Genomic DNA, 27,830 nt, shown 5'->3' with positions numbered 1-27,830 from the left:
AATAAAGCATTTCATATATATATATGTGTGTGTGTGTGTGTGTATATATATACACACACACATACATATACATATATATATATATATATATATATATATAGAGAGAGAGAGAGAGAGAGAGAGAGAGAGAGAGAGAGAGAAAGAAATGGAATTAGGCAAGGGGACCCAAGAGGAGGGGCTACAGTTTAGAAAAGTTCCTACAGGGCAGGAAGCTCCATCAAGGCCTGCTTCAGTTGAAGAGGTACATAAGGGCATATGATGCAAGTTAAGCTTTTGGTGCTCCAAAGAGAATGTTCTATTTTTCCACCATAAAAGATTTCTATTGTTAATAATTTCTAACTGATCTAATTAGTTTTGTATACAATACTAGAGAAGCATCCCTTTCCTAACAAGTAACTGAATTTTGTGGCCTGCCAAGATGAAGAATAACACATCATTCTTTTGAATATTTCTTTAATATTACATTTAAATATTCTCTTTAAATACAGCATTATCACAATGTAAAGGACCTAAAAGGCAAAAACAAAAAAATTGTTTTCAGAAAACCAGATAAGCTTTGGATTCACATTGAAAATACTACCTGTATACAGTAAATGAGAAAGGAAATAGGAAAATGAGTTGCAGTAAGAAGTTATTTCTTTTGTTTAGGCCTGGACTGAACGGAATTGAAGCTATCTGATTCTGTGGTCAGAGGCCTAACTTTTCTAGCAACAATGAGCTATAATTCTGTCCAACTCAGGTAGCACCAGAAATGAGATGGACTAAATTGTATAGAAAAGGCCCTTTGCTTGACAAGACAGTTAATGCTAAATGTTAATATTTAGCATTTAAAAGCTTGGGATTGGTGTGAGTCAGAATTGTAAAATTAAGGGATGGACTTAGATTAAGAATCTAGTTTCTTCAGAAAAATCATTATCTTGGGGGTTGGCAATGAGTTTAATAATTAGATTCAAATTCTTGGTTTGATCCCAAAGACTAATGTGTCTCTTACTGAGCAGCTGGAATCCGCTTCCCAGATTAGGAATACCTCCTAAGAAGGGACTGTATAGAGCTCACTCTCCCCTTCTAATACAGATTTTCAGAAAGATTCTTCTCCATAGTTAAATTCCCAGTTAAGCTTCAGTCTTGTATTTGAGGGGACCAGACAAAGGTGGGGAGTTTTTGTGAGGCTAGAGAGCAGAGAATAAGGACCTATGTACTTGAGAACTCTCTGCAAAATGTAAAACGCAGCAAAAAAGGAATGAACAAGAGAGGCAAAATGGGTTTAAAAGATGTATCTGTGTTAAGTACAAGGCCTTTCAGGCTCAGTTTAGAGATTCTACAGGTGAAATGCTACTGTGACATACAAGAAGGTTGCTTTAAGACACCAGAGTCTTAATATCTCACAAGAAAAGGCTTTATGAGCAAGATAAGTAGGAACAGTTATGTCTCCCACCAAAAAAAATGTTTTTCATTTGTTCTTTCCTGTTTAATAAACCACATCAGAGCGAAGCATGGCATAAAGGATGTTAGAGAAGAGTGTTTTGCTCACTATTGCCTCCATTTTAAAACAAAGGCAAAGATAACTTTGCTAATAAAAAGAATTCAGTGGTATTCAATGGAGCACATCCAGAACATAAGCTGGACATAAGAGGAATAGAAACCGTACCCCCCAGTAGAGGTAAGAACTAAATTTGAGTCCCATTCTATAGACCTCAAAGGTGGTCATCAGAACTTGAATTCTTTGGAACCTAGAAACTGACATTTCCAATTGTATGCAGCATTTAAGAATTGGTTTGGCTTCCAATTTTTATGTGTCAAGATGGGAGGGGGGTCCAATAAATATTGGCAGTTCTTGGAGACTGAACTGGAACAGTATTAAGAACTCTCTAGCCCTGTATGTCCAAGGAGGACCATGAGGGTAGAAACAAAAAAAAAAACCCAAACAACAAAAAATAACTAGTCGGTGACCTTAGATTGCCATATCTTATATTCCTTTAAAGCTCAAATCTCCGAAAGTGGGGCGGGGGGGGGGGGGGGAAGACCTGGGTGAAAGCAAACATGGCATAAACTAAGTCATCTTCATTCTAGAGAGCAGCCTATTCTGCTGCCTCCTTTGGACAAGTAATGCTCCATATATGCCCCCATGGGATGTATGAGCCCCAGTCTAGAGCTGCCTGATAGAGCTAGAATTAGACACACACAGAAGACTTGGGCTCTTTATACCACATCCCCAGCCAATGTAGCTATTTTTCTTTAAAGGAAAAAGGATGGGGGTGGATGGGTGGGTGGAGGGACACAAATAGACAAGTTAAACTCTAGTACCTAAGAACATGAGAAAGAAACAATTCAAGTTATAGACCAGGAATCCCCAGTGTGGGGAATAGGTCAGGGAACACCAAACGTGACAAATATTAACTTATTTACCAAAAAGGGAGCGCCGGGAAAAGCAACTTAAATTTTTATAAATCCTGGAGTCTTTTTACAGAAACAGAGATCCTTCTACCCACTCCTCTCTAGATTCGACCAGGTGACATTTCCATCTGCATTATTAAGACATACCAAAAGGGGATATCAGAGTAACCACTGAAGAAAATGAAAATGAGCTTGTACCCCACTTGGAGTTCAGGAGAAGAGAAGGGGCTTTGCCATGCTGTTCAAATTATGTGTTCTGGTCCCTACATAAAGAAGAGCTGCTTGAATTACCCAGTGTCTCCTGTGAGATCCTAGTTCTTTGTTCCGATGGCCCAGAAAGCTCAATATTCAGCACTATGCAGCTTCCTCTGCCCCAAGACTATCCCCAGATCAACCTGGGGCTGGTCTCCTTTGTTCTGTTTACTCTTTAAAAAATACTTGTGTGATCCTTTCTCACCTGTTCCTTAAAGACCCCAATAAAATAACATGTGAGCAGCAGCTGCTTCTACAGTTTTGTTTTGAAATGGTGTTAGATAAAATAAGGGAATAAATAGAGAATGGGTAAGAGGCAGAATCACCATCCCTGTGTCACACTGCCAGAGGGAGTTCTAGGGAGGAATCTTCAGGGGGCCGGTCCTCACTCTGCTGTGAGGTCTTCTCTACCATACAGCCCTCTTCACTGTCCGTGCGGAAGGGGAGGTTTGAGGGGGACCAAGAGGGGCGGAAGTCTTCATTCTCCAGCTCCTCAGGGTTACAATCTTCGGGCACTAGTGCTTCTAGAGTGGATGTTTTCCTCACCTCTGGTTTACAGAGGGCAGCCGGGTCTGTGGGGCTACAAGCCACCAGTGAGGTAACAGGGAGAGAGAAGACATTCAGATCCTTCTCCTTGGAGAAAGAGGGTGGAACTTCTTCTGTACTAGGCTCTCCTTTCACCCCCAGGACTGGCCTCTGCTCCACCTGATAATAGACCAGGGGCCCACTGTTCAAGTAGGACGGGTTGTTCACTGCTGAGGCAGCTGCATGATCCGAGTTCTCGGCAAAACACAGGACGGAAGATCCTGGGGTCAGTTGAGCCTGGATGAGAATGGGGGCTGTCAGGCCTGGGCACAGCTCCTCAGGAACAGCCAGGGGCTCCTCCAGGATGCACACACCGAGGCTCTCTATGCTAGAGTCCAGGCTGGCACTAGAGCCGCTGGAGTCTTCCTCTGCCTTGAGCCGTTCCAGTTCCTCCGCGCTCTGTAGGTGCATCACTGCTGTCTCATTCTCAGCAATGAACTCCTGGAAGTCCTGTGTCTCAGAGCCCTGTTGTCCTGTCAGGCTGCAGCTGGCAGTGGGTAAGGGCTCCTCATCTGCGGCCGGTGGGCGGCTCACCTGCCGCTTGCTCTCCAGCTCCAGCTTCATGATGGTGTGGAGGTAATGAGTCCGGACTCGGATTGGATTAAATTCAATACGCCCCGCCATGTTCCCACAGCCGTCTCGGGAGCAGCCACATGGAAAGGACATGCGATCTACCTGAGAAGGAGACAAGGAGGTTGAGGCAAGATGAGGCCAACAGATTTAACAATGGCAAAAGGAGGCAGCTGGCAAAGATAGGCAGTTGGGATTTGAGGTCTTCTTACAAGAAGAGAAACGACCAATTCAAAACATAACATGCTCCATGAAATAAGTCAAAGACAGACAAATACCATATGATTTCACTCATGTGGAATATGAAAAACAAAGGAATAAACAAAAACTCATAGACACATAACAGAATAATGGTTGTCAAGTGGGAAGGGGGTTGGGGAGGCTGGGTGAAAAAGGTGAAGAGATTAAGAATTACAAATTAGCAGTTATGAAATAGTCACAGGGATGTAAAACACAGCATAGGGAATACGGTCTATAATATAATAACTATGTATAGTGTCGGCAGGGGGGGGGGGTGCGGTACCAGACTTACTGAGGGATCACCTTGTAAGCTATATAAATGTCTACCCACTATGCTGTACACCTGAAACTAACATATAATTTGAATGTCAACTATAATTTAAATACTTTCTTGAATGTTAAAAAAATTTTAAATTAAAATTTAAAACAACAATAAAAAACATAATATGCAGTGTGAGCTAACAAAACACTAGATGGTTGTTATTAGACCATTAGTGTTTTAATTCTAGTTCAGCCTCATTTCTCTCTCTAGGGCTTTGTTTCCTCTTCTAAACAAAAAGCAGACAAAAAGATCATATAAAAAGGCCCTTCCAGTTAAAAAGTCCAGAGATGCCTTCTGAATGCCAATGGTTCTTAGAGTAAAAGAAATTTGTGCTTCAGACTTTTCTAGAATTTACCTGGTTTACTGAGAAAACAAAAGGCTAGGGCCTAAACCTACAATCTTCTGCAATGACAGGCATGGGAAAGGAAGTGGAAGACCTAGCTAGTTCAAAGCAATACATTCTACGGAAACGAGGCAAAAATGCCTTAGTTTGCTATAATAAAGGTTCAAACAAAATTACAGCCAGCTTTTCACCATTTGCTTCAATTTCCCCTGATGTTTGACCAGTTTGGTTCTGAAGCAGTTACCAATATAATTAACTTACAGACCAGGGATATCTGGAAAAGACATGCTTTTTACCTCCTTATCTATCTTGGATTCCAAAAAGGGGAAAAAAAAACCCCAAAAAACCACATGCCAAAAATAAAAATTAAGAACACGAGTAAGCTAAGTTATGTACAAATACACAATGTCTTCTTATGATGTCAACTTAAAGAACTCTCCATTTCGGTTCTTAGAAACAGTCTAATTATCAGGACTGTCCTCAGGTCTGTGTATAACAGACTGATTCATTATGAGACTACAGTCTGGAAAGCAATATTTGGACAGATCCACTAAGCTATTTGATACCTTCCTCTAGAAATAAAAAGGTTTTTTAGGATAAGTTCAACTAAAGACTCAGCATCTACATCCTCAGAATATAAGTTCCAAATAAATTTCATTCTTTGGGATGATACTGCTATTTTCAATTCAAATGTATCTTTCAAACTATCCCTTATCAGAGGGCCAGCTAGGAGATGATGCTTTCTATCTTTTAGGACTCTATAAATTTAGGCTCTGCCAGGCCAAGCAAGATCCTGAATGACAGGATCCAAGAATTATTTTAATATTTACAAAATTGAAGTACAAGTACCATGAATTAAGTGTTTGTAAGATACAATCTAAAGTAAAGGTCTACCTTACTTCTCTGCTTCCTCTTTATCTGAAGGAATCAGTCAATATTTAGGGAACAGCTACTACATGTTAAACTTACTAACCTCTGTTCCTCCATTTGCTGACAGCTACTTCTTATTACCCACCAGGTGTAAGACACAGACAAGATCACTGGTATCTCCATGGCCTAAGAATCCTGTCATGCTGGTTTTCTTAGCTGATGGAGGAGGGTCATGGAACTGGGGAGTGTTCATGGGAATCCACCCATGGGTAGGAAGCCTCCTATGTTCACTGGCCACATCCCCCTGACTCTAGTACAGATATACCACCTCGGGTCAACTTGGACTGACCTGGCATTTAATCCCAGCTTGGCTACAGGCACATGCTTCTGGGTCACAATATAGTCGACAGTCACAACCACACTCTTCTCGTGACAGGCGGATAGCTCGAAGTTCTTGCTTCTCTTCAGCATCAATGCGGTGGACCCCAGAAGCCCTTAGTAGGGCCCGTCGCCGTTTGGTGGGCAGAGGCTGCAAGAAGAAGTAATCATCCACCTCCACATTTTCCACATCAATATCTTCATCGGAAACATCATCCAGCGTCAGGCCATCAGCCTCCACCGACTCTACTGTCCCATTCTTTGTCAGCTGCCAAGAGACAGGAAGTAAAGGTTACATACAGCATTAGCAGCTGAAGCCTCCTCACAGAGAGCATCTAGAGTAGCATGATCCATCCAACTAAGCTTTCTGCAATGATGGAAATACCCCTGCTAATACAGAAGCCACTAATGCATGTAAATGTGGCTAGTGCAACTGAGAAACTGAATTTTAAATTTTATTTAATTTTAATTAATTACAAACAGCCACAGAGGCTACTATATTGGATACTGTACGTCAAGAGAATAAATCTAGAGCAGGAAGACAGGAAACCTTATGTGGGTCTCACACCACCATGTCAACAGAAGGGACATCACCTTTCTAGCAAAGTTTCTCAAAACCTCTGTCTCATCTTCCCTCCTAGAAGATTATCTATTCCCACAAATATATCCTCTATTCCCAGACTTGTGTCCCTTAACTTTGGCTAACTACCTTGTAACACAGGGAGGAGAAAGTGTATCAGTGGAAGCCCTTGCTTCCAACCCACGGCCTAAAATAAATACATTCTTTCTCTTTCCTAATCCATTTCTGATGTCAAAGAATTTAAGTTGCATGTGAGGTAGGGTGGCATATGTAATAATAAGTTACTACCTACAGGCAGAAATCTGGGTCCTCTGGGCTAAGAGGGATAGAGAGCCAGGAAAGGGAATCTTAGTAGAAAGACAGGTAAAAGACAATTCATGGCTGAATGAGTTTTAAAAACTCCCTAGAGAATTCAAGAAAAGAAAATGAGGTCTCATAATCCCCAGGGCTCTGGAAGCTACTAGCAGGATGAAAGCCATGCTACTGGAGGGTTTGGCTTATTTCATCAGACAGCCACAGAGTAGTGCTGGTAAAGGAACAACTCCTAAGAGAAATGTGATGCAACACACCTGGGTAATAAGCTACACATCTGTTTTTGTTTGTTTGGGGGGAGATTAGTAGAAAAATGAGGAAAAATAAAAGCAGTACTTCTGGGGATTCCCTAGTCTAGCATTTCTGAACCAGGCAGGCCCGTTACAAGGGGCCTTTCTGCAAGACCTCAGGATTGCTCCTGTCTATTTCACCAGGGTCGACCTCCTCCTAATCATTCTCCCTCCTACTATCCTTTCAAAGAAAACAGATTGGAAATGCAATAGAAAGAGACCCATGTAGAAATCAGAATGTAATATGTCATGATAGAGGTGGCATTTGATACCAGTGAGAAAAAATCTTCTAATCATTAAATGGTTAGGATAACTGAATATTCTTTTGGAAAAAAATATAAGGTTAGATTCCCAATTCGCATTATTTGTAATAATTAATTCCACGTGGATAAAAGGCAAAAAAGGTAATAAAAGTATTAGAAAACTTATTGGTAAGTAAAGCTACAGAATACCGGCAGCTTTTTTCTTTCCTTTTTTAAGAAAGACAGTCCAAAAGGAAAACAAGTATTAGATGGCATAGATGGGAAGATGCATAATACATATTTTTGAGACCAACTGCCTCCCCTATAGAGTGCTAAAGATAGGAAAAATTTCTAAGAAAAGAGTAAGCTGGACTCAGGGAGGGTAGAGTTTTCTCTTGATATAAAAAGGTATATCAGATGCCACCACTGCTGCTGCTCACTAAATCTGCTAATAAGGAGGATTCCTGTACCTCAGTCTTAAGTTTCCCTGGCCTTGTCTCTAGACCTCCTACAAGGGAGGCCACAGAAGAGGATGGTATCCTGTTTTGACAGGTCATTCCTTTACCAGATTTAGGACAGAGGTTTTCTTCTTAGGCAAAGGTTAGGAAGCATTCATTGCAAATGATGAGAATAGTGTTTATCCAGCTGTTGCTAGAGCAGCAGGAAGGTGATAGGGTCAGTGAGGGAACTCCTCAGACAGAAGGGAAACCTGAAAGTCAGTCTACTTAGAAAAACAGGTGCCAGGCTTTGGGAGTAGGCTGAGGGAAGTAGACGGAGCTCTCAAACTGAGAAAGGGATGAGATCTAGTTAACCTACATCCTCTGGCACCAGCTCTCCAACGCTACCACATTCTGGTGTGTCTCATTAGGATTTAACCCACAACCCTGGAAATAATGCAGCCATCTATTTTAATATGGGCCCACAAGAAACTTGGCCAAGCCTAAAGCAGGGTTCTCCAAATTTCGAACTAGGAACTCCGGGGGAAATTTCTGCAGACTGGTGGAAACTATGGCTGTGGAGTGCTAAGCAGTGCTAAGAGAGCAAATGGGTAGCTATAAAGAGACATCTGGGATGGGTCTTCCAGCCCTCCTCTCCTCCTACACTTGAAGAGATGGTGTGGCATTAGACGGCAAGCACAGTACTATACAAATCAAAATAATTATTTCATGATGCTGTTGTTTACACCCAAAAGACCATCACCTTTAGGTGATGGGGTTTACAGAAACAGCACAATCCTTTCAGAGAATGTAAAAGATCCAAAACCTGTTCTGTGCATCAGAGCAAAGACAATCATCTGACAAGAAAATGGAACATCATGCTTCCTCAGGTTCTAGGGGTGGCAGACTGGAATGTCACATTTTAAACTTCAAAAAAAATTGTTGAGGGAGCGAGGCCAGAGAAGGCATTTTACTCTCTCTAGTAGACTCCCTATAAGACACAAAAAGAAGGGTGTCTCAAACTGAGATTTGATTCCAAATCTGAGATGTCTCATTAGAAAGATCTGGAATCCATATGCCAAGGGCAAGAGTCAAATAAAAAAGTCAAGAGACCTACATGGTTTCCCACTTTATTTTGGCACATGGGAAAGACCAGACCCCAGACCCCTCAGGCACCTTCATCTTCTTGGCATGGAGTTTCTCCTCCTTCAGGTGCTCACGAAGAATCTCCCGATGGTTCACCTCCTGCTCCTGAGCAAACTCACAGAGCGTGTAGCTGCGTACAGAGTTATGACGCTGGGCCATGCCCAGAGAGCTACCACCCTGGCTGGGCACACTGGTGAAACCCTGGCGCCGGGCAAAGTAGTATACAGTCACCTGGTCAAAACGTACATTCTTCCTCCGCAGCTGCTTCTGCCGCTTCAGGATGGATGTGGCTGAGAAGGGAGCACAGAGTAGTTTTATTAACCCAGAGATGGACTGTTGGGGGAATCTCATTCTTTCTCATCCTTCTAGTTCTCAACTATTCTCCAAAGGTGCTCCCTGCACCTAGGGGCATTTCTAATTTTCAAATCATAAATGCATAGTTGGAAGGGACCTTGAACATCAGCTGGTTCACACCACTGCCTCCAGGCTGACTTCACCCGAACTAACCACCAAATCTATGTTTAGACAGAAGCTGGGAAGACCTCTAGGTAATCCTTTCAGAATATAACAATCTAGACAGCTTCACTGTCCAACACAGCAGCTACTACCACATGTGGCAATTTAAATTTAAGTTAATTAAAATGAAACAAAATTTAAAACTCAGCTCCTCAGTTACACTGATCTCATTTCGAGTGCTCAACAGCTGCTAATGGCTATCACAGTGGACAGGACAAGATACAGAACATTGCTATCATAACAGAAAATTCTATTAGACAGTGTCATAAAATGGGATAGCAAACTTCTTCTGTAAAAGGCCAGGAAATATGTATTTTGCCTTTTGCAGGCCATGAGGGCTCTGCTGCAGCTACTCACCCCTGCCACTGTAGCATGAAAGCAATCATAGACAATAGGTGTGGCTATGTTCCAATAAAACTTTACTTATAAAAACAGGCAGTGAGCCAGATTTGGCCTATAGGCAATCTCTGATGTATAGTATCAAAAGTTCTTTCCAAGAAACTAATTGAGCCAAAAGAATTAAGCAATCTGGAGTTGCCTCAGTGGTCCAGGCAATAAGCATTTATGTCCTGCTAGAGTTACCATTTCATGGAACTCTATAGGACTCTGGTGGGAAAGGTAGAATCCCGGACTACTCTTCCTGCAATTTAATTCAACTTATTCTGGGACCCCAGAAACCAAGGAAATGTTAAATCAGCTAGAATAAATCAGACTTAAATCTATGATACTAAAACAATGAGGTCTTCCAAAGAACTAAGAGCTAACTAAGGTTGAGCTAAGAGTGGGAAAGATTATGGATTAAGGGCAAATCCCCAAGCTGGACAGAAGCTGTCTCAAGAGCTCCAATGGTCTCTGATGCTTAGGGATGTGCATATACTCACGTGTGAAGCTGGCGGTTGTAGGAGGATTGAGGCTGTCACAGCTGTCAGCACTGTCACTGCTAGAGATCTCATCATCTGAGTTGGAAACTGATGAGCCCACATCTACATCATCAAACTTCCTCTTGAGACCCGAGCCCATAAATGCATCCATTGGTTTCAAAGGGGTTTCCTTGGGGATCCCACCACGCTGGCCCCAAAGCCCCTGCTCACCACCAGCTAGCCAGGTGCATTAGGATTCTGCCTAGGGGAAAAAAGGAATCAGCATTCCTGTCCTAACACACCCCTCTCCCAAGTCTATAAATACAGCTCTCCAATTGAAGACAGAAAGCATCTGGGCTATCACTGATGTCTGGTCTCTTGAGAGTAGGCCATTTCTCTGCTGATTCCGGCCAACATTCTCCTACTTTTCTTTCCCCTCTGCCGCACCCAGTCTCAGTCACTCTCAGAATAATGAGATGAGAAACAGCAGCACCTTTCCCAGTGGAGTGAAGGGCTTTGGTTCCTAGCCAGCTGAGCTCTAGGCTTCATTAGCCCAGGCATAACAGTAGCTGCTCTTCTGATCACACAGGGGAGCTCTCCAAGAGGTCAGTAGGAGGGATTTGGAATCAAAGGCAGAATTAGGCCATGCCTAAACCCAGACTAGATCCAATTATTTTTCCTAGTGAAGATACAGGCTGGCATTTCCCAAAGTGTTTATATGAAATAAACTAATTCCATGGATATTAATAGCTTTTATAGGGAAATAAGACTGCTCTGTCAAAATAGTTTAGAAAACTGCTTAGGAAAGGATTTCTTTAATGAGCATGGAGAAGGGTGGGAGAAAATAGAATGCAGTGTTTCACACACCTGAATATGGAACCCTTGGTTTTCCAGAGTATTTTAGGGGCAAAATGATCCTTGGATCACACTCTGGGAAATACTGCTCTAGGCTCTCAATTTCTAAGTACATGGGCAGCCAGGCAGCCAGGAAAACATTTTACCCAGATCTTCACAAGTGTAAAGTATCTTACCAGGCTCCTAAAAGGTCAAATTTGGTTCTAAAGAATGGACTAAAGATTAGTATCTGCACTGGCTTCAAAACCCAGAATCTTTCTCAATTTCCTACTGCTCCATAAAATAAGGCTCCGCTGGTCTATCATCTTCCTCTGTGCAAGGAACACTTCACTTTACCACCTCTGCCCTCTGTAAAGAAACCACCAAAGGAAAAACAAATAGCAAAAGAAGTCACAATTTACACTGGTCATGTAGGTATGACAGACACTGTCTTCCACATGCTGTCACACAACCAAGGAGTCTGGGGTACAAATTTTTTCTTTCTCCATCTTCGGAAATAACGTTCCCAAGGATAGGAATCTGCTTGACAGAAATGCTGTCAGAGCCAGAGCCACATGTGTTGATATGAAGCCTCCCTCCTTTGCCTCAGTAATGCCAGAATCTCCCCAGACTATGATCTCACTAGTTGCTAATTATGCAGCAGGAATAACAACACTGCCCCGAAAGACAGGGCTGCATTACTGCAGAGCAGCTACTCAGAATATACTGTGGCGTCAAGAGATGCCTGCTACAGAACTGTTTTTCTGGACTGCGTCTCTTGGAAGCATTTGCCTGCTCTTGGGTAAGCTCTACATAGTCAACCAGAAGTAATAACTACTTTAAAGACAATATTTCCAAATATATCTAGCCAGATCACATCAAAATTCTGCCTTTAAGTCACAAGATGTACCTAAGAAACCTCGGCCATATATACAGGTCTCAGACAAACGAATTCCTGAAATAAATTTGGCCAAGGAGATAAACGAATAATCAAGTACTTGACAAGAACTGTAATTAAATTAAAAAATGAGCCCAATATATCGATTCTGTTTTTTAACTTACTGATCTTGCCATCAGAGGTCATATTCCTAGGACATGGTAAGAATGGAGAGAGAGACAAGGACGTTTTATGGGTTAAGATTTCAGCTGAGTTTAAAGACATCTACTAACTATTTTCTCATTCCATCCTATTATGGGGAGGGGGGGGGCTTTGCAACTAAGTACTAATGTGGGTGGGATAAAAAAAAATGAGACAATAATGTTGACTACTGAATTTAATTTTTTCTCCCCACTTAAAAACCTTACCAAACCATATGAAAACTCAGAATGACCTGAAAATTCTGCTTTCTCAGAAAGAGCTTAAGTCCAGCTTCAGTTTTAATTGAGATCCAGCTAGTGCTACTACTAGGAAAAGGGCTTTTCCTCAGCCTGGAAGCACTCAGGGACTTTTATGTCCGAAAGCAAATGTGCACTTCTGGTTCTTTCCTAGTTGTCTCTTTGCCTATGATAGTGTGGCTTCCCTATGAATATTTCTCTTTAAGCCCTGCATGAGAATGAGATTGGGTCTGGTCCAAAATCATATTTATCATCAAAATTCTCCACTGTCTTCACTCAGTTGCCCCAGGGATATCACTTCTCTTTGGTTAATTTTGAGCACTTTGGTGAAGCAAGCATTGCTAGCTGCTTGTTCTATTCTCGTTTGCCCTTTTATCTATGTGTTACCCTTTCCACTTCGGGAATAGTGGTTTCTATGCAACGATAGGAGGTAGACAGGAAGAAAAAGAAAAAAAATATGTAATTTAAAAGGAAAATATTTTCCTTAAAGTACCCAACAATAATCTATGGCTGTATGTGTAAATAACGCCTATATTGACTTAGCTCTCTTCAACCCTACCCACGATCTGTTAGCATCACTTTCTCTGGCATTAACTCATTAAAAAAAAATCCATCGATTTTGTCTTGACAACAAGTATCAAGTTTAACTTTCAACCCAGCTCTCCTTGTCCAACTCTTTGGTGTGAACTTGACTTGTTAGATCAAGATGCTCACTGGGCACCAAGAACAAACCTCCCATCCACTTCCACAGTGGCCTGAAGAGATCTTGCTTTGCAACAGCAACAACTAGAATAGATTCCACAATTACAATTTATCAAATCAATCTCCTTTCAAGCCACAATTAGAAACCAGTCATTTCCATTCTCTCAGCTATTCGTTGGCAGAGGATCAATGTGTGTGTTCGAGAAACAAACACTTATAGGTTATAGTCCCAGCACTTAAACCCATACAGAAATAATCAAGGTGAGACTGAAAATGCAGCTCATAACTGACAGTTAACTGTCAAAATAAGCAACTCAAACAATAAATACTTATGGAGAAAACAATGCAAACCTCTATAAAAGCTTTTAAATGCCAGTAAAACGAAAGGTCAGCAGATACTTTCTGGCTACCTGCCTTACAGTTTTTTCTCAAGTGTTTCTAGCTGAACATTTCCCAAAAGTATATGAAATAATTCAGATCCACAGTATGTAGAAGATATTAGGCTAGCACCAAACAAAACAGATCTAGAGCATATGTGTATTTTTAGTACTAGATCTAAGCTTTTTAAGGCCTATGAGGAATATTTAACAATCCTCCCAAACCAGTATGAGACTAGCAAAAGAGGGGCGCCCCTGCACCCTCCACAAAATTTTGTGGATACACAATATATTTATAAAGTAATAAAATCCTATCTAATGAGTCCAAAATAATAAGACAAGGTACATCTCACAGGAGAAAGCCTCTCCACTCAACTGAAACCCAACCTTCTTCTAAAGGTCAAAGGACTAAAACCTCTAAGTAAGAGCTTCAGGGCTACCATCTGTAGCTAGGTTACAGGAAGGAAGGCTTGCTGCTGAGTGTTATGATAAACCTGAATAATATGACCTGTCCCATTTCTCCTTTTACAAAAAAATATGCTGTGGTCGATTCTTAAATATCATGAATTTTGTGGATCTATGCATTCCTGTGATTACCAAGATCATGAACTTTTAAAGCACTCAAATAAAAACATCCTGTTTAAACTAGGTAGTCTTGAAAGGCAGTCACCCTCCAACCGTTGCTCCCTGGTTTTTACCCATTCGCTGACACAGGTTAGGATCTGGCTTTCCGTCTAAACTACCATCATACAGATGACACAAGATATTTGTGGGAGAACTGGCACATGATGTTGCAGGGACCATTAACTCTCAAGGATATCCAGTCATTTATAACTCTGGCACATACTAACATCCTTCTGGCTTTGGAGATTTGCAAGATGTAAAGTCAGTAAAGCAAAGGAAAATGTGAATCAAGCATGGATTTACCTTGAACTGAAAACTGTAGGACAAGGGGACACTATGTCTCTTGGGGATAACTTCTAACATTTCATATTGAAGAACGGTTTGTGTGTCACAATGCCACTCTAAACCCATTTAAAAAGATGAATCAAGACCATGGCCCTAAAAGGGATGGATGGCAGTCAGCTGTGTGTATGAGCCTGTGAAAAAGAACAAGCTAGCAACCAGGGCAAGTGATGCTTTCGTTTCCCGACACGCCAGAAAAATGGGAGACATCAGGAACCTGAGCTGAAAGGACATGTCAAGTCACCAGTTCCCATTAATGGACACCGCCGCTGAATCTTTCAGCTCCCGGCCGGCCCATTTCTCTGATTCCTGCTAACCTTCCCGCTCATTCCAATCTTCTGCAGCCCCTACCCAGCCTTCCCATCCCTTCCTGCCTGCTACTCACTAATTCTGAACCACTCCTCCCTCATTTTCCTCCATTCTCCCTCCCCTTCCTTCACTTCCCTCCATCCTACATCATCTCCATTCCGAACTCAACCCTTATCCGCAATCCTGCTGGCTTCTAAGCCGTCCATCCGTCTCCCTCGAGCTGCCCCCGCAGTCCCGGCCCGCGTCCTCCGTACCGCTCGCTCCCACGCCTCTCCCTACCTTTTCCCTTCCCAGTGGCACCCTAGCTCCCCGCCCCCCGACCGCTCCCGACCAAGCCTCCCTCATTTCTGACCCCTTCATCAGTGCGGCTCTGGGTTGACTACTCCCTCCACAGTAGCCCGAGGGCCGATCCCGAGAAAGGACCAGGCGGCACCCTCCGCCCCGCACCCCCAGGCCCATTACCGGCCCCGCTGCAGCTACCTCCTCCCGTGATGGTCTCTGCCGCCCCCGCTGCTGCCGCCGCCGCCCTAGCCCGGTGGGAAGGAGGCAGGAGAGAGCGAGTCCCAGGACCGCGGCGACGGTCTGGGAGTTCCCAGGGCGGCAGGACCGGAGGGAAGGTGGGTGGGCAGGTCGGCCGGCAGGCGGCGGAGGACAGACGGCTCCCGCAACTGGGGCGCCCCTGGCAATAGCCACCCAGAACCGCCCCGGCTCCGGCTAACAATAGGGTCTGGCCGCAGCGCTCCGACTCTTATAGGCGCCGGCACGTCCAGACCGAGCCCCGGGGCAGGCTGGGAAATGGAGTCTGCGTGCCTGCCCCACATCCAGCAGCATGCCGGGAGTTGCAGGCGGTGACCGGCGCAAAGCCAAAACGCCAAGCAAACAGGCTCGGGAGGCAGTCTCTGTTGCAGGGGACCCTGGGAAAGCGAGTTTGGTGTCGCTGCAGCCTTTTGAAAAAGGGAGACCCTCAGCTACAGATCTTCAATGACTCAAGGAATTGTCCTCTAAACCTACTCTTTTCCTTTCGCCAGGACCACACTCCCATGTCTAAAGAACATAATCCCCCTTATCCTCCCTCATGGGATCTTAGTCTTAAGTAGCGTGAGGTGCTGCAGCCTGCCCAAGGTACAGAAAAGGGAATACAAGCAATGTATTGAGTTATCTCAAAATGTATTGATGATTTTTTTTTCAAAAATGTTTTTAAATGAACTCCGATCTTCACAACTTTGCAGCCCATTTTTATGATAGAAAAAACGAAAACTCAGAAGTCAGAAGTTATGTCATTTGCCAAGGACACCCGGCCTTGGTTCCTTACCTCATTCAGAATAGTTTATGTCCCTCCCTTGACCTATAAGGCCCTACAAGATGTTGGTGCATCCTCTCGCCCCACTGCCCCCAATCCTGTCATTTGTTTCCTTCCACTTTTCCTTCTCTTACTCTGCTTTAACACTGACCCACTGGCCTCCTTGCGGTTCCTTCAACAGGACAATCATGCCCTTATCTCAGCGCCTTTTGCCTGGAACACTCTTTCACCAGCTAATCACATACTTACTCCTGCACTTAATACTTGCTCAAATATCTCATCAGAGACCTTCCCTGTTATTCCTAAAATGGTGCTTTCCCTTAGTCTCTATCCCCTTGCCTTGTATTTCTTAGCATTTATCACCTGACATATATTTATATATTTCAGTCTTCTATCACTTGACTAAATTCCATGAGAACAAGGAATTGTTTGGTTTACTGTATCATCAGCACCCAGTACAAAGTCTAGTATTTGACATTTAGGAAGTGGATATTTATTGGATTGATGAATGGCAGGATTTTAACTCAGGTTAGGCTGGATACAAAGACTAGGGTACTTTTTTACTGTAACTAACAACTATTGGAGCCAGATCTACTGGCTACCAAGCTATCTTAGATTTAGAATTAAGAGGTTGGGTGGTTTGGAAAAAAAGCCAAGGATTCCAGTCTAAGCTGAAATTCTGCCTCAAGCCTAAGCAGGGCCTATGGAGATCAAATGACCAGGAAGCTCAAGTGCAGTAGAACAAACTATAAAAAAGAAAGTGAGAAGAAATCCTAATATTAACATGTAAATAATAACATTGAACATCCAATTCTAAATGTTACTGCTTTGTTCCAGACCATGCTGCTATGTACATATGGACCAGCTTGAATGCAATCACGGACGGGTGGTTTGTTTTAGGGACAAAAAAGTCAAAAGCAGAAGAGGAAGAAAGACATTAGAGACTCCAAGAGGCTAGAAAATAACACTAAAATGAAAAAGCAGCAGATCACAAAAAGCAGTCCTTAGGGTACCATGTACTGATCACGCCAAAAACTGAAATCTAGGTGCAACATAACATGTGATTAAGAGTGTGGATTCTGGAACCAAATGGCTGGAACATAAAATCCAACTCCACACTCACTAGTGATGTGACCCTTGATAAGGTCTGTAAATTTCCTGTGCCTTAGCTTCCTCATCTGTAAAATGTAGACAACATTATGTATCTCATAGGGTTCTGTGAAGATTAAACAGTTAATATAGTATGTTTACAACAGCAGTCAGTGCTGTGTAAATGTTTATGATTCTATTTTTCCTGTACACAAGAAGACAAAAAGGAAGAGGAGACTTCAGACCACTCTGTAGAATCGGAGGGCCGAATAACAAAAAAATAGCCTAAAAATAATGCGGGTAGGCTAAAAGAGTGTTTCATATACCTCTACATCCAGATTTTGAGCAGTCGTGGAAATTTATCAGGGTACCATCAGCTTCAGTGTCCAACCTTTGTTGGTTAATGTTATCAATCTGTGTATTAAATACAGTGTATTAAATACAAAATAAAACTTTTGTACTCATCCTTTTTAATTTCCATAACAGCCCTATGAATTAAATATTATCTTGCGGTACGAGGAAGGGTTTGGGGAGGCTGGGTGAAAAAGGTGAAAGGATTAAGTAGTACAAATTGGTAGTTACAAAACAATCACGGGGATGTAAAGTACAGCATAGGGAATATAGTGAATAATACTGTAATAACTATGTATAGTACCAGGTGGGTACTAATTAGGGGGAGCACTTCATAAATTATGTAAATCTCTAATCACCATGCTGTACACTTGAAACTAATTAATCGAATGTTAACTCTAATTGAAAAATAAAAAATTTTAAAAAGTATTATCTCCTTTTTAAGATGAGAAAGTAGAGGTTCGACAGATTATTTTGTCCAAGGTCATAACCAGGAAGAACAAGATCTGGGATTTGAACAAAGGCTTATCTGACACCAAAGTATATACTGTATTAACTACTCTTTACCACCAAAAGATAAGCAAGAATACACTCTTGGGGTGGGGGTGGGTTGAAAAATGAATGATACTATGGGCTGAGCTTCAGAGAGAGAGAGTTAAGATAAAAATCTAAGGCCTTTTATTTGTTTTTCTGATAGGAGACTTGTAGATTTAGCCTTGAAGTTTGTGTGTTACTTTACTAATTTACATTTAATTATAATCCAGATCTAGAAAGACAGGCACCTCTCTCTTACTAATTCCACAGTAACCAAGAGAGATCAGTATGTGCAAATCTGGGGAAAAGGACCACAGCAATTTAAAAGCACAAACACCAAAGAAGCTGTGTTTATCAAAGGTTTCAAAAAAGACATACAGAGATTGATCTACATAACACACATACACACACGCCCTATTAGTAAAAGAAAGTAATAATGAGGTTTGAGGGGGTAGAGTGTAGGGGTGAGTTTAGAAGAAGGAAACCTTAATAAGCCTAAAGGAGGTGGAAGTCTGAAACAAAGTTATAAAGATGTCTAGAGAAAGATATTAACTAAATCCTTAAATGAAAAATCAGACATTAGAACTCAGAAAGAAAACAGGAATCTGCGGGGATTAAAATGAGGATTGTGTACCTCATCTTATCCAAATCTATGAAAACAGGTTCACATAATAGATAAATCAGTTATTACTCATGTCCCAAAAGATCCCATACAGTACAAAATAGTAATACTAGTATTTTTAAATAGTAAGTTTCTGTAATTAACATTAATCCCATTGAAAATTTAATTCATATGTAACTTTTGAATCTCTGAATGAGAAAATGTTAGACTTTGTTGCAATTTCCAAGGTAACTTGTTGAATAGGCCTATGTTCATCAGGAACAACACAGAGGAGATCTGGAAGTGAAGAGGAAAACTGAAAGAAAAAAGAAGTGGTAATAGATGGAAGTTTAAAGTCTAAGGTAAAATATAAAGTCATTAAAAGCAAAAATGAAAAAAAAAAGGCAGCTTGAAGGAGAAATAAAGTATTAATGATACAGGAAAAAACAGGTACTGACAGCATTAATCTCACATTACATAGAGCATCTTTTCTAGCTTGTTCCATTTTGCAGTGGTAGTAAATTCTTCCTTATTTAAATCTTGAAACAAAACTTTAATGGTAAACTAAAAATAAATATTCTAACAAAAAAGCCCTAGGGTACAACTAAGAGCATTTTTAGGAAAAGCAAAAGAATGATTCAGGATTACTCTATATGAATTACTACATAAAGAATGCAACTAGTTGGGACATTTGTGCCATTCCTGTTGAGACTGGAGTTCCTATAGAGGAACTATCCATGGCCAAGGAAGAAAAATGATAAAATGACTCAACTTTGGCTTTCTAGTCCCAAGCTATCTGGAAGTGTTAAGTACTGGCCAGAGAAAAAAGCTTCAGTGAAGAGGGAGAAGCTCAGTCCTGATTTCAAGTATCTGGACTCCAAATCTGTGTTACTTTCAAAACTGAGTGCAGAAGCTCATTCAATCCTTCATGGTAGTTTACTAGGTAGCCCAAATCTCTGCAGCAACCCTATACAAAACACTTTCTCAGAATACCTGGGGATAAAAAGAGTTTTCAGAACACTCCTTCATTAGGCATCAGTTAGAAATGACTAGTTCCATTATGCCAAGCCTTTCATTTGCCAAGCTTCCCCATGCTCCTCCAGCTCGCAGTGGTGAGATCATTATCTACCTCTCACAACATAGACAGTGCCTGACTTTCAGGAATCAGAGCATCTGTCCCCTCATGTGGACCTCACTTTCAGACTCTAGTGGTCTCGTATTCATTGTACTGTAATCTCTTTCCAGACAATATGACCATTCCCATTTCCCCTCCCTATAAACGGCTTCTTAAAGAAATCATTTATGTGGGCAAACAGTCTCTTAGGCCATAATATTGGTCAATTTTATTACTTAATAGCCACATTTCATATAGTGACTAGTACTCAATTCTTATAGTCCTGCAATGACCTCCCCCCCTTTACTTCCCAATAATTCCCTTTTAACTATTGTCTTTATATAGCAGATTCTTCTAGTGGACCCTATTATACTTCAAGGAAACAGTACAGAAAATGCTAAGTCAAACAGATGCTACTCTACTTCTCAGGAGGGCCTAATATCTAACCATTCTCCTTATGTACCCTCGCCCTAACACAAACAGTACACCATCTACTTTAAATAACAGCTGTCACATTGCTAAAAAGGTAAAATTCAGCAAATTTTACTTTTAGGAATATATCTTAAGAGATACATGCCAAAAAATTATGAAGATACAATGTTCAAATGCACTTAACCTAAATGGCATCCATAAAGAATGGCCATTTTTAAAAGAATGATACAGAACTCTAAATTCTAATATAGAAAGATGTTCAAGATATGTTAAAACAAACTGCAGATCCTTAGTATTACATGAGCCCACCAAGAGAGGAGAGAAAGACAGACATAGATTAGGTAGGTAGGTAGATAGGTTGATAGGTAGACGGACAGACAGATAAGAGGGAGAAAACTTTTTTGTAATGATTACCGCTAAAGAGTGGGACCAGGAGGTAAATAGAAATAGTTATACCCTTTTTATTGTGTGAATTTATCACTTTGTGTATTACTTTCATAACAAAAAAGCTGGTTTTAAACTGTCATTTAACGGAAAGTATCAATAGTGAGCAGATGCAATTTTTAAAGCAAGCTGAATAATCACAATATTCCATTACTATACCAATTCTTACTAATTATATAGCATTAGTACTATAAATATTTTTTGGACCTAAAGAAAGTCTAAGGGATTTTCTGTTGATTTAAGGATCTGAGAATACAAAACTGTAAAAACTCATTTCTATAAATTTGAATACTCTAAAAAAATCCCTAACTCCATGTAAAAATCAGTAAGTGTAAATTTATAGTAAATATATTAATAGAATTCTATGTATCATTTGCAGTAAACAAGAGTCACAGATTTGGATTCAGAAGAGACCTTAAAAGCCATCTAGTCCAACCTTCCCAGCCTAACAACACTCAGATAGAATAGGAAAAAAACAAAACAATAGGAGCCTGCTGAGGAGAGAGCTGATTTCTTAGAAGCTGAGAACCAGTTCTAGAAATAAAATCACAAATGCCCTCCTAAAATGGGGATATCTGATAAAACATTCGCTAAAAAAATATTTTGGCCCAATATGGCAAGTTGCCCAGGTCTGTTTTAAACTAGTTATTTAACTTAATTTTCCAGTTTCAAAGTTTTCAATTTGTTTCCAACCAAAAGAAATCAGACCATGTTGCGGGTTGATTTTAATGAACAAAAATCTCTGTATAAAAACATTTAAACTTTATCAAATGTTTTAAACACACACACACACACACACACACACACACACACACACACACCCAATCCAATACATAATCTTTGAACATTATCTTTTTTCACCTCAACATAATGTGTAAAGGGATTTCTGGATAAAACCTTACATGTGAAAAAAGACAACACATAGTTTTACACATGTACATACACACAATCATTCTTTACAGAAGAACAAAAACGTATGGTAAGAATGTGAATGGAATTGAAATGAATATCCTGTAAAGCTTAAATAAGAAAACATTACATGCCTAAAAGAACTTCCGATGCCAAGAGAAGATGTAGAGAGAGAGAAGAGAAAATACGGGGTAGCCTTTCTCATTAATAGCTTGAGAAAGTCATTCAAGAATAATGAATTTGGGGAGCTATAGAAAAACCCTAGTTTTTACCACCTCAAATTCCATGATCTGACATCTGATGATGCTTTACAAAGCATTTACATTTTCATTTTTTGTAGGTCTTGATTTGTTCACCATTATTTAGGTTTGGTTTGTCCTTTTCAGTGGTTAAATACTCAGTTCTCACCCAGTGTCATATCCTATTCATCAGAGAAGTCACAGTAAGAAATGATGGCAAGCACAGAGTACTGCAAGGGCAATAATGGATGGTGATTAATAAGAGCCAGACTGCCTGGGTTTGGATTTCAGCATCACTACCTGCTAGCTGCCTGTTATTTAGCAAGCTATTTAGCTTCTACATGTCTCCACTGCCTCTTCTATCAGGGATCATTATTACCTACTTCATATAGGATTATTATGAGGATTTAAACAAGATAATCCATTTAAAGAATTTATCGAACTGTTTGGCACAAATAAATGCTCCATAAATGTTAGCTAAAATTACTATTATTAAAGAATTACAGGGAAACCAAAAGAAAATTTCTATTCTATCTCTGTATTTCTCCTCTTTGATGAGGTTTTCAGAGGCCAATTGTGGTAAAAAGCCAGCACGTTTGATGCAGAGATTGAGGATTTAGTCTTATGAATACAGATGTTCACTTTTATATTAGAAAAAAATTACACAGCTCCATATCACGAAACTTAACATCTTTCCATTAAACATGACACAATTCTCATCATCATTATGCCCTACATACACCTCCAATGATATGAAGTTTCTATTGATATTCAACAACAGGGTCCAGAAATCTTTAACTAAGAAATAGCTGCAGAAATGTGTGTTGGGCAGTTATCTGTGTGTGCCACAAGAGTCTGGGCCTACACAGATGGCTGGGATTCTGCCTCCATGGCCTGGACTCCCTCGGGTCAGGTTCCTGCAGACCTTCAAATCTCCATGTGTGACCCTTCCAGGGGGGAGTTTCCAAGAGGTGAAGGAACCAGCAGCCACTGAGAATGAAATGCCTCCCACCTACTTCAGTATAATATGATAGCTATCATTGGTTTCTGCTGTAAAAAAAAAAAAAAAAAAAAAGAGAGAGAGAGAGAGAGAGAATAATCTTTAGTAACCTCTAAAACAGAGTAGGAGGAGAAAATATATGGTATGGTTCTTTTGAGAAAGAAAAAAAAAGCAGGGCAAAGGCAGCATACTTATTAACACAGAATGCTTTTAATAAATATATATTATAAAAACATGCCTCAATTTCCTCATTGTCCAAAGAAGGTGGAAGAGAATGGCAGAGTCATCAGTTACACTTTGTCTATTCTGATAATGGCAAGAAGTCAATTCATACAAAGAAAGAACCTCTAATAATGTAACTTTCACTATTTCAAATATGGTGGTGTTGGAAACTTTCTCTCCTTTAAGAAGTATAAAAAAAGCTCTTAAACTTAGAAAAAGGCATTTGTCTTACTATTTTATTACCTTTCATTGTATCCAGAATAAAACAGGCTTCTTCCTGAAAGTTCTGTATCATCTAAAAAAAAGGGGGAAAGAAAACTTGATTATTAAAAAGTTTGATTTGTTCTATTTATTTTCCCTATGTGGCTTTATATTACATTAGATTTAAATAAAAAACAATATTTTGCTTTGTTTTGTTTTCTCCAATTTCATTTTTAAGTTTTAAAAGCTAAGTAGTGTACAACAGTGATCATAAAATTGGAGTATTTTTCCTGGGTTAATCCCAAGACTCTCCAAGGGGTACACAGACACTGACAGGCCCATACGGGAAAAATGACTTCTAGTTCTCCAACTTCCTTATCTATTCTTTTCTAAAACTACCTGAGAACCTCTTCAGTTTTCCTTTGCCACTTTCCCTTCTCAAACTCTCTTTTCCCACTTTATAAAATAAAGGCGTAAGCCTCACTCTCCTGGAATCCTACCCAAGATACATTCCTTGCCCTGGGGTATAAAAGCCTCAAGGATGCCCAAGTAGAACTGTAAATGATAGGGTAACAAACTCTTTGTTGGGGGTGGGAGGGGAGTCACATAGTTTCTAATTATTTCCTTTTACCAGAACTGAAGAGGGAACTAATCACAAATTGTCAAATGACAGATGATTCAAAACAATTTTTGACATCACTATGTAATTTTTGGCATATAACTCAAAAGTTCAAAAAAGACCCAGCAATGGTGTTATAACAAAACTCCATCCATTCTTGTCTATCAATGAATGTGAATTGGGTTCTAGAGCATTTATATCTAGGGGGGATAAAATTGGATGGAATTGATGCTGAACTCTATTTCATTTGAGCAATCAATAGGTAGTATTCATCTATAGATGAATTAACTGTATGCGGGCGAAAGAGTAGGGAATGGAACAACTCTATCCATCTAATTAGTAGATACACTTCTAATAATTTTTCTTAATGTTTAATAATTACTTATCAAAATATATAACACATATTGTTTTAATCAACTGTATAATTATGGTGATACGTCTATTCAGAATTTTTAAATTTTTACTGAAACAATTATTTTTGTTGAAACATTTTTGTTTCAAAGAAATATGATAATTAATAAAAGATGTTCAAGCATAAAAATAGGTTATGGTAAGAAAATTCAATGGGGAAAGTGAATGAAAATATAAATTCAAGAAAACAAAAAAATTATGTAAAAATTCTGTTAAAATAAGTATATTCATGTATTTTTTTTTAAACAGATGATGGTGGTATTAAATCACTCTTATATTTCGGCTACATGGAATACAGTTAGAATAGTGATGTAATTTCTATTTGTAAATATGCCTAGATATATAATAATAATATATAATATATAATATGCCCAGAAATGACATCTTTTGTAATCATTTAAACTTAACACAAACAATTTTAAGTCAATCTCAAATCGTGCAAGGATATACACATTTTTTAAAAAAAATTCTTTTAGGAAGCAAGCAAGTAAAAATGTTTGAAATCCTCTGGTCTAGAAAACAGAGCACTCTGTCCCCAGTAGAACTGCTCCTGCTCCTGTCACATGCACTAACAAATTAACTGGCATCTGGTGATTCAGCTGTACTGAAAATCTACCTCATCACTAATGAGCACATGGATTCCTGTTGGCCCCTGCTTGTAGATCTGGCTGATCTGGCAAGGGGAAATGCTGAAAAGCTGAGCAATTTTTTCTGTCAGTTCAACAGCTGTCAGTTCTTCTAGGTAGATGGCATGGTACACTGCAAAAGGGAGAGAGCGATGGCAGTCAGTACAAAGTTTATCTGCTCTTAAAGGTAATCTGATCACTAGGAATGCCCACTTTTCTGAAAGACTCAAGAGTGAAATCCTGAGTTCAAATCCTGATTCAACCACTTGCTAGTGTGACCTGGGACAAGTTACTAGCCATCCCTAAACCTCATTTTCCTCATCTAAATATTACAGATAGCAATAAAATCTACTGCAAAGAGGAGATACTTACAAAAATTAAAACATGTAAAAGAGCTGAGAACATTGCCTGGCATATATTAGAACTCAATAAATGTTAGCCATTACCATTACTTCTAGCAAATGCTCAATCTGCTATTTGATAAATTTCCATCACACATGCTCATAAGTCATCTCTTCACCTTTCTTCATATCTGTGATGGCCTGTCCAGAATGACCTACCGAAAAAAGTACCATTTGAGTCTCCATCCTCATGCTTCTGCTGCTGTTGCTGCTGCTGTTGCTGCTGCTCCCGCAACTGCAAGGATTCCTGACAAACATAAATGGTTAGCCTTGGGCGCACCATCCTAAGAAGAAAAAAACAGCTGTTAGTCTTACATTTTTCATGGTAAGCACACTTCAAGGGAAAATTCATGTTATCTACGCTTATACTATAGAGCATGGGTTGAAAACTGGCAGCTCACAGGGCAATGCAGCTCATTTGCTATGTTTTATTAGTTCCCCATTAGTGTATGTGTGTCTATATCTTTGTGTGTGTTTAACTGAATTCGTTTCAACACAAACCTCTGAATTTTTGGCTTTTCTTTAAAAAATCAGATCTGGCAACCCAAAGCCTCATTCTACAAGAAAACAAGTAGCTGTTCATCTTGCATGGTGCATATATTCTTCAGTACACCCCAGACTTGACTGTTACTTACATGTGGCCCCTGTAGTGATTAATGTTTGTGACTCTGGATGTAAAGGTTAAATGTTTCTTGACTTACAATGGGGTTACATCCCAATAAACCCATTGTAAGTTGAAAATACCGTAAATCAAAAACACATCTAATATATCCAACCCACCAAACATCATAGCTTAGCCTAGCCTACCCTAACCACACTCAGAACACTTACATTAGCCTACAGTTGGGCAAAATCATCTTATTGCTGCTACCTAGCATCACAAGATAAGTACTACTTAATGCTAGAGTTCAGGGAAAAGATCAAAATTCAAAATTCAAAGTACCATTTCTACTACTGAATGCATATTGCTTTTACACCATCATAAAGTCAAAACATTGTTAAGTCAAGCCATCGTAAGTTGGGGACCATCTGTATTCAAATTTGTGAACCACTGTTTTATGGGTCAGCTTCAAGATCTTTTATTTAAAAGTACCAATATAGCAAACTGGAGAACGTTATTTCCTTCATTACCTTCTCCTAAATAGCCTAAGCCTTCTTTCTGTTCTTACTTCTTAGATAACCATATTCAATTACCTCTTGACTTGATCATCTTTTTCCTTCCTATTTCCAAATGTTCTTTAGATAAAACATTTTGAAATGAAAGATCTATTCTTTTTCCTCAGGTCAACAACTTCTGCATTTCACCTCTTTCCTTAAAATTTCCCAAGATTAAAGTCTACGCCATTCAATAACTCCTGTGATGTGCACAAACATTAATACTTCACAATCTGTTTCATTTAGTTACTGATTTGATTCTATGGCACTGACCTGTTTTTTCCATCAATATTACTAGTAGCTCTTGGAAATCACAAATTGGGACTAAAAATTACTCTGTATTATAGGTAATATTTATAAGCAGCCACTTACGCAATTCCTACCCAAACTTAAGAATGATCTCTTCTCTAGACAAAGCCTTTATACCTATTATTCCTTCTGCCTAAATGGCTTTTCCTTCACATGACCCCATAGCTTCCATTCTTCTCCTAACTCAGTTTAAATATCCCCTCCTCAGAGATCCTTCCTGACCAAATTCTGGCAACGTTATAGGCCACCACCTTGTTTTTGTTTGTTTTGTTTCCCTTCAAAGCACTTCTCTCTCTCTCCAAAATAATTATTGTTTACATATATATCTCTCTTCCCATTAGAAAATAAACTCCATGATAAAGGGCACCCTATTTTGTTCACTAATGTATCCCCGGAGCCTAAAGGCTCATAAGAGACGATATTTATTGAATGAAAAAAAATTCCTGAAAATAAAAAATGAGATATCATGAGGAATTCCTTCGATCAAGTGTAGGAAAGAATATTTTTCATCTTTGTTTATTTGGAACATAGCTGGCATTCAAAAAGAATGTTTTGACAAGATGTTTTTAGTTGTGCAAAGAGTACTATGAAGAGTCCCTGAATTCAAATCCATTTGAAATCCAAAATCACTGATATTTTAACACTAATTACATACCGGCCTTTTAATGCATTAAAAAGTCGGATTCCATCTGCAGGGCCACAGATTTGAATCACGTCATCTCTAGTTAGTTTCAATAAATCTGCCCCTGAAATAAATATAAGAAAATGGGAGATAGAAGCAAAGATTCTGTTTGTTAATGACTATTTAAATGGACTCTGGTACAATGACACCTTATTACTAGTGTGTTACAGTCCATAACCTTATGCACAACATATAAGGTCCTCCATTACCTGGGCTCCTGCTTCCTCTCCTAGCTCAATTCCCAACCAATTAATGTCTCCACTTAACCCTATGCTTTCACCATACTAATGATGTCTTATGAACAAGTTATTGCTTCTGCCTAAACTATCCT

General features: G+C 39.8%; 2 protein-coding genes across 6 annotated transcripts in view; both read right to left on the bottom strand.

The window, feature by feature from the left end:
- Window positions 1-436: 436 nt before the first annotated feature.
- CSRNP2 (cysteine and serine rich nuclear protein 2) lies at window positions 437-17,560 on the bottom strand. 4 transcript variants are annotated; one of them, XM_016142606.2, is made up of 5 exons: window positions 15,323-17,560; window positions 10,359-10,599; window positions 8,992-9,251; window positions 5,926-6,222; window positions 437-3,906 (listed from the first exon to the last, which is right to left on the bottom strand). In XM_016142606.2, exons 2-5 carry the CDS (start codon window positions 10,507-10,509, stop codon window positions 2,983-2,985), a joined length of 1,632 nt encoding a protein of 543 aa, XP_015998092.2. In that variant the 5' UTR covers window positions 10,510-10,599; window positions 15,323-17,560; the 3' UTR covers window positions 437-2,982. The 4 variants fall into 4 exon arrangements, with proteins under 4 accessions (XP_015998092.2, XP_036092506.1, XP_015998091.2 ...); XM_036236613.1 differs by having other exon boundaries at window positions 10,359-10,595; XM_016142605.2 differs by having other exon boundaries at window positions 15,341-17,560.
- Window positions 17,561-20,718: 3,158 nt separating this feature from the next.
- Window positions 20,719-27,830, bottom strand: part of TFCP2 (transcription factor CP2) — a 41,786-nt gene continuing 34,674 nt past the window's right edge. Inside the window, exons 11-15 of one of the 2 annotated variants that reach the window (XM_016142610.2) lie at window positions 27,473-27,563; window positions 25,513-25,637; window positions 24,943-25,085; window positions 23,339-23,390; window positions 20,719-22,923 (exon numbers count right to left, since the gene is read on the bottom strand). In XM_016142610.2, coding sequence (XP_015998096.1) covers window positions 22,886-22,923; window positions 23,339-23,390; window positions 24,943-25,085; window positions 25,513-25,637; window positions 27,473-27,563 — 449 coding nt within the window. In that variant the 3' untranslated portion in view covers window positions 20,719-22,885. The remainder of the gene's footprint in view (window positions 22,924-23,338; window positions 23,391-24,942; window positions 25,086-25,512; window positions 25,638-27,472; window positions 27,564-27,830) is intronic. The other variant, XM_016142611.2, reaches the window with a different exon arrangement.

This window comes from Rousettus aegyptiacus, unplaced genomic scaffold, assembly GCF_014176215.1.
Source record: "Rousettus aegyptiacus isolate mRouAeg1 unplaced genomic scaffold, mRouAeg1.p scaffold_m13_p_2, whole genome shotgun sequence".
NCBI lineage: Eukaryota > Metazoa > Chordata > Mammalia > Chiroptera > Pteropodidae > Rousettus > Rousettus aegyptiacus.
Note: the sequence above shows the minus strand (reverse complement) of the source record. Positions and strands in the feature narration are given on the sequence as shown.

What these genes read in the sequence shown, in the direction of transcription:
- CSRNP2 (XM_016142606.2), bottom strand. Translation starts at nt 10,509, where the DNA reads ATGGATGCATTTATGGGCTCGGGTCTCAAGAGGAAGTTTGATGATGTA. An exon ending in TACAACCGCCAGCTTCACAC is followed by an intron (nt 9,252 to 10,358) that starts GTGAGTATATGC and finishes CTCCCTTCTCAG; the next exon opens with CCACATCCATCCTGAAGCGG. An exon ending in AAGCTGGGATTAAATGCCAG is followed by an intron (nt 3,907 to 5,925) that starts GTCAGTCCAAGT and finishes TCTCCTTCTCAG; the next exon opens with GTAGATCGCATGTCCTTTCC.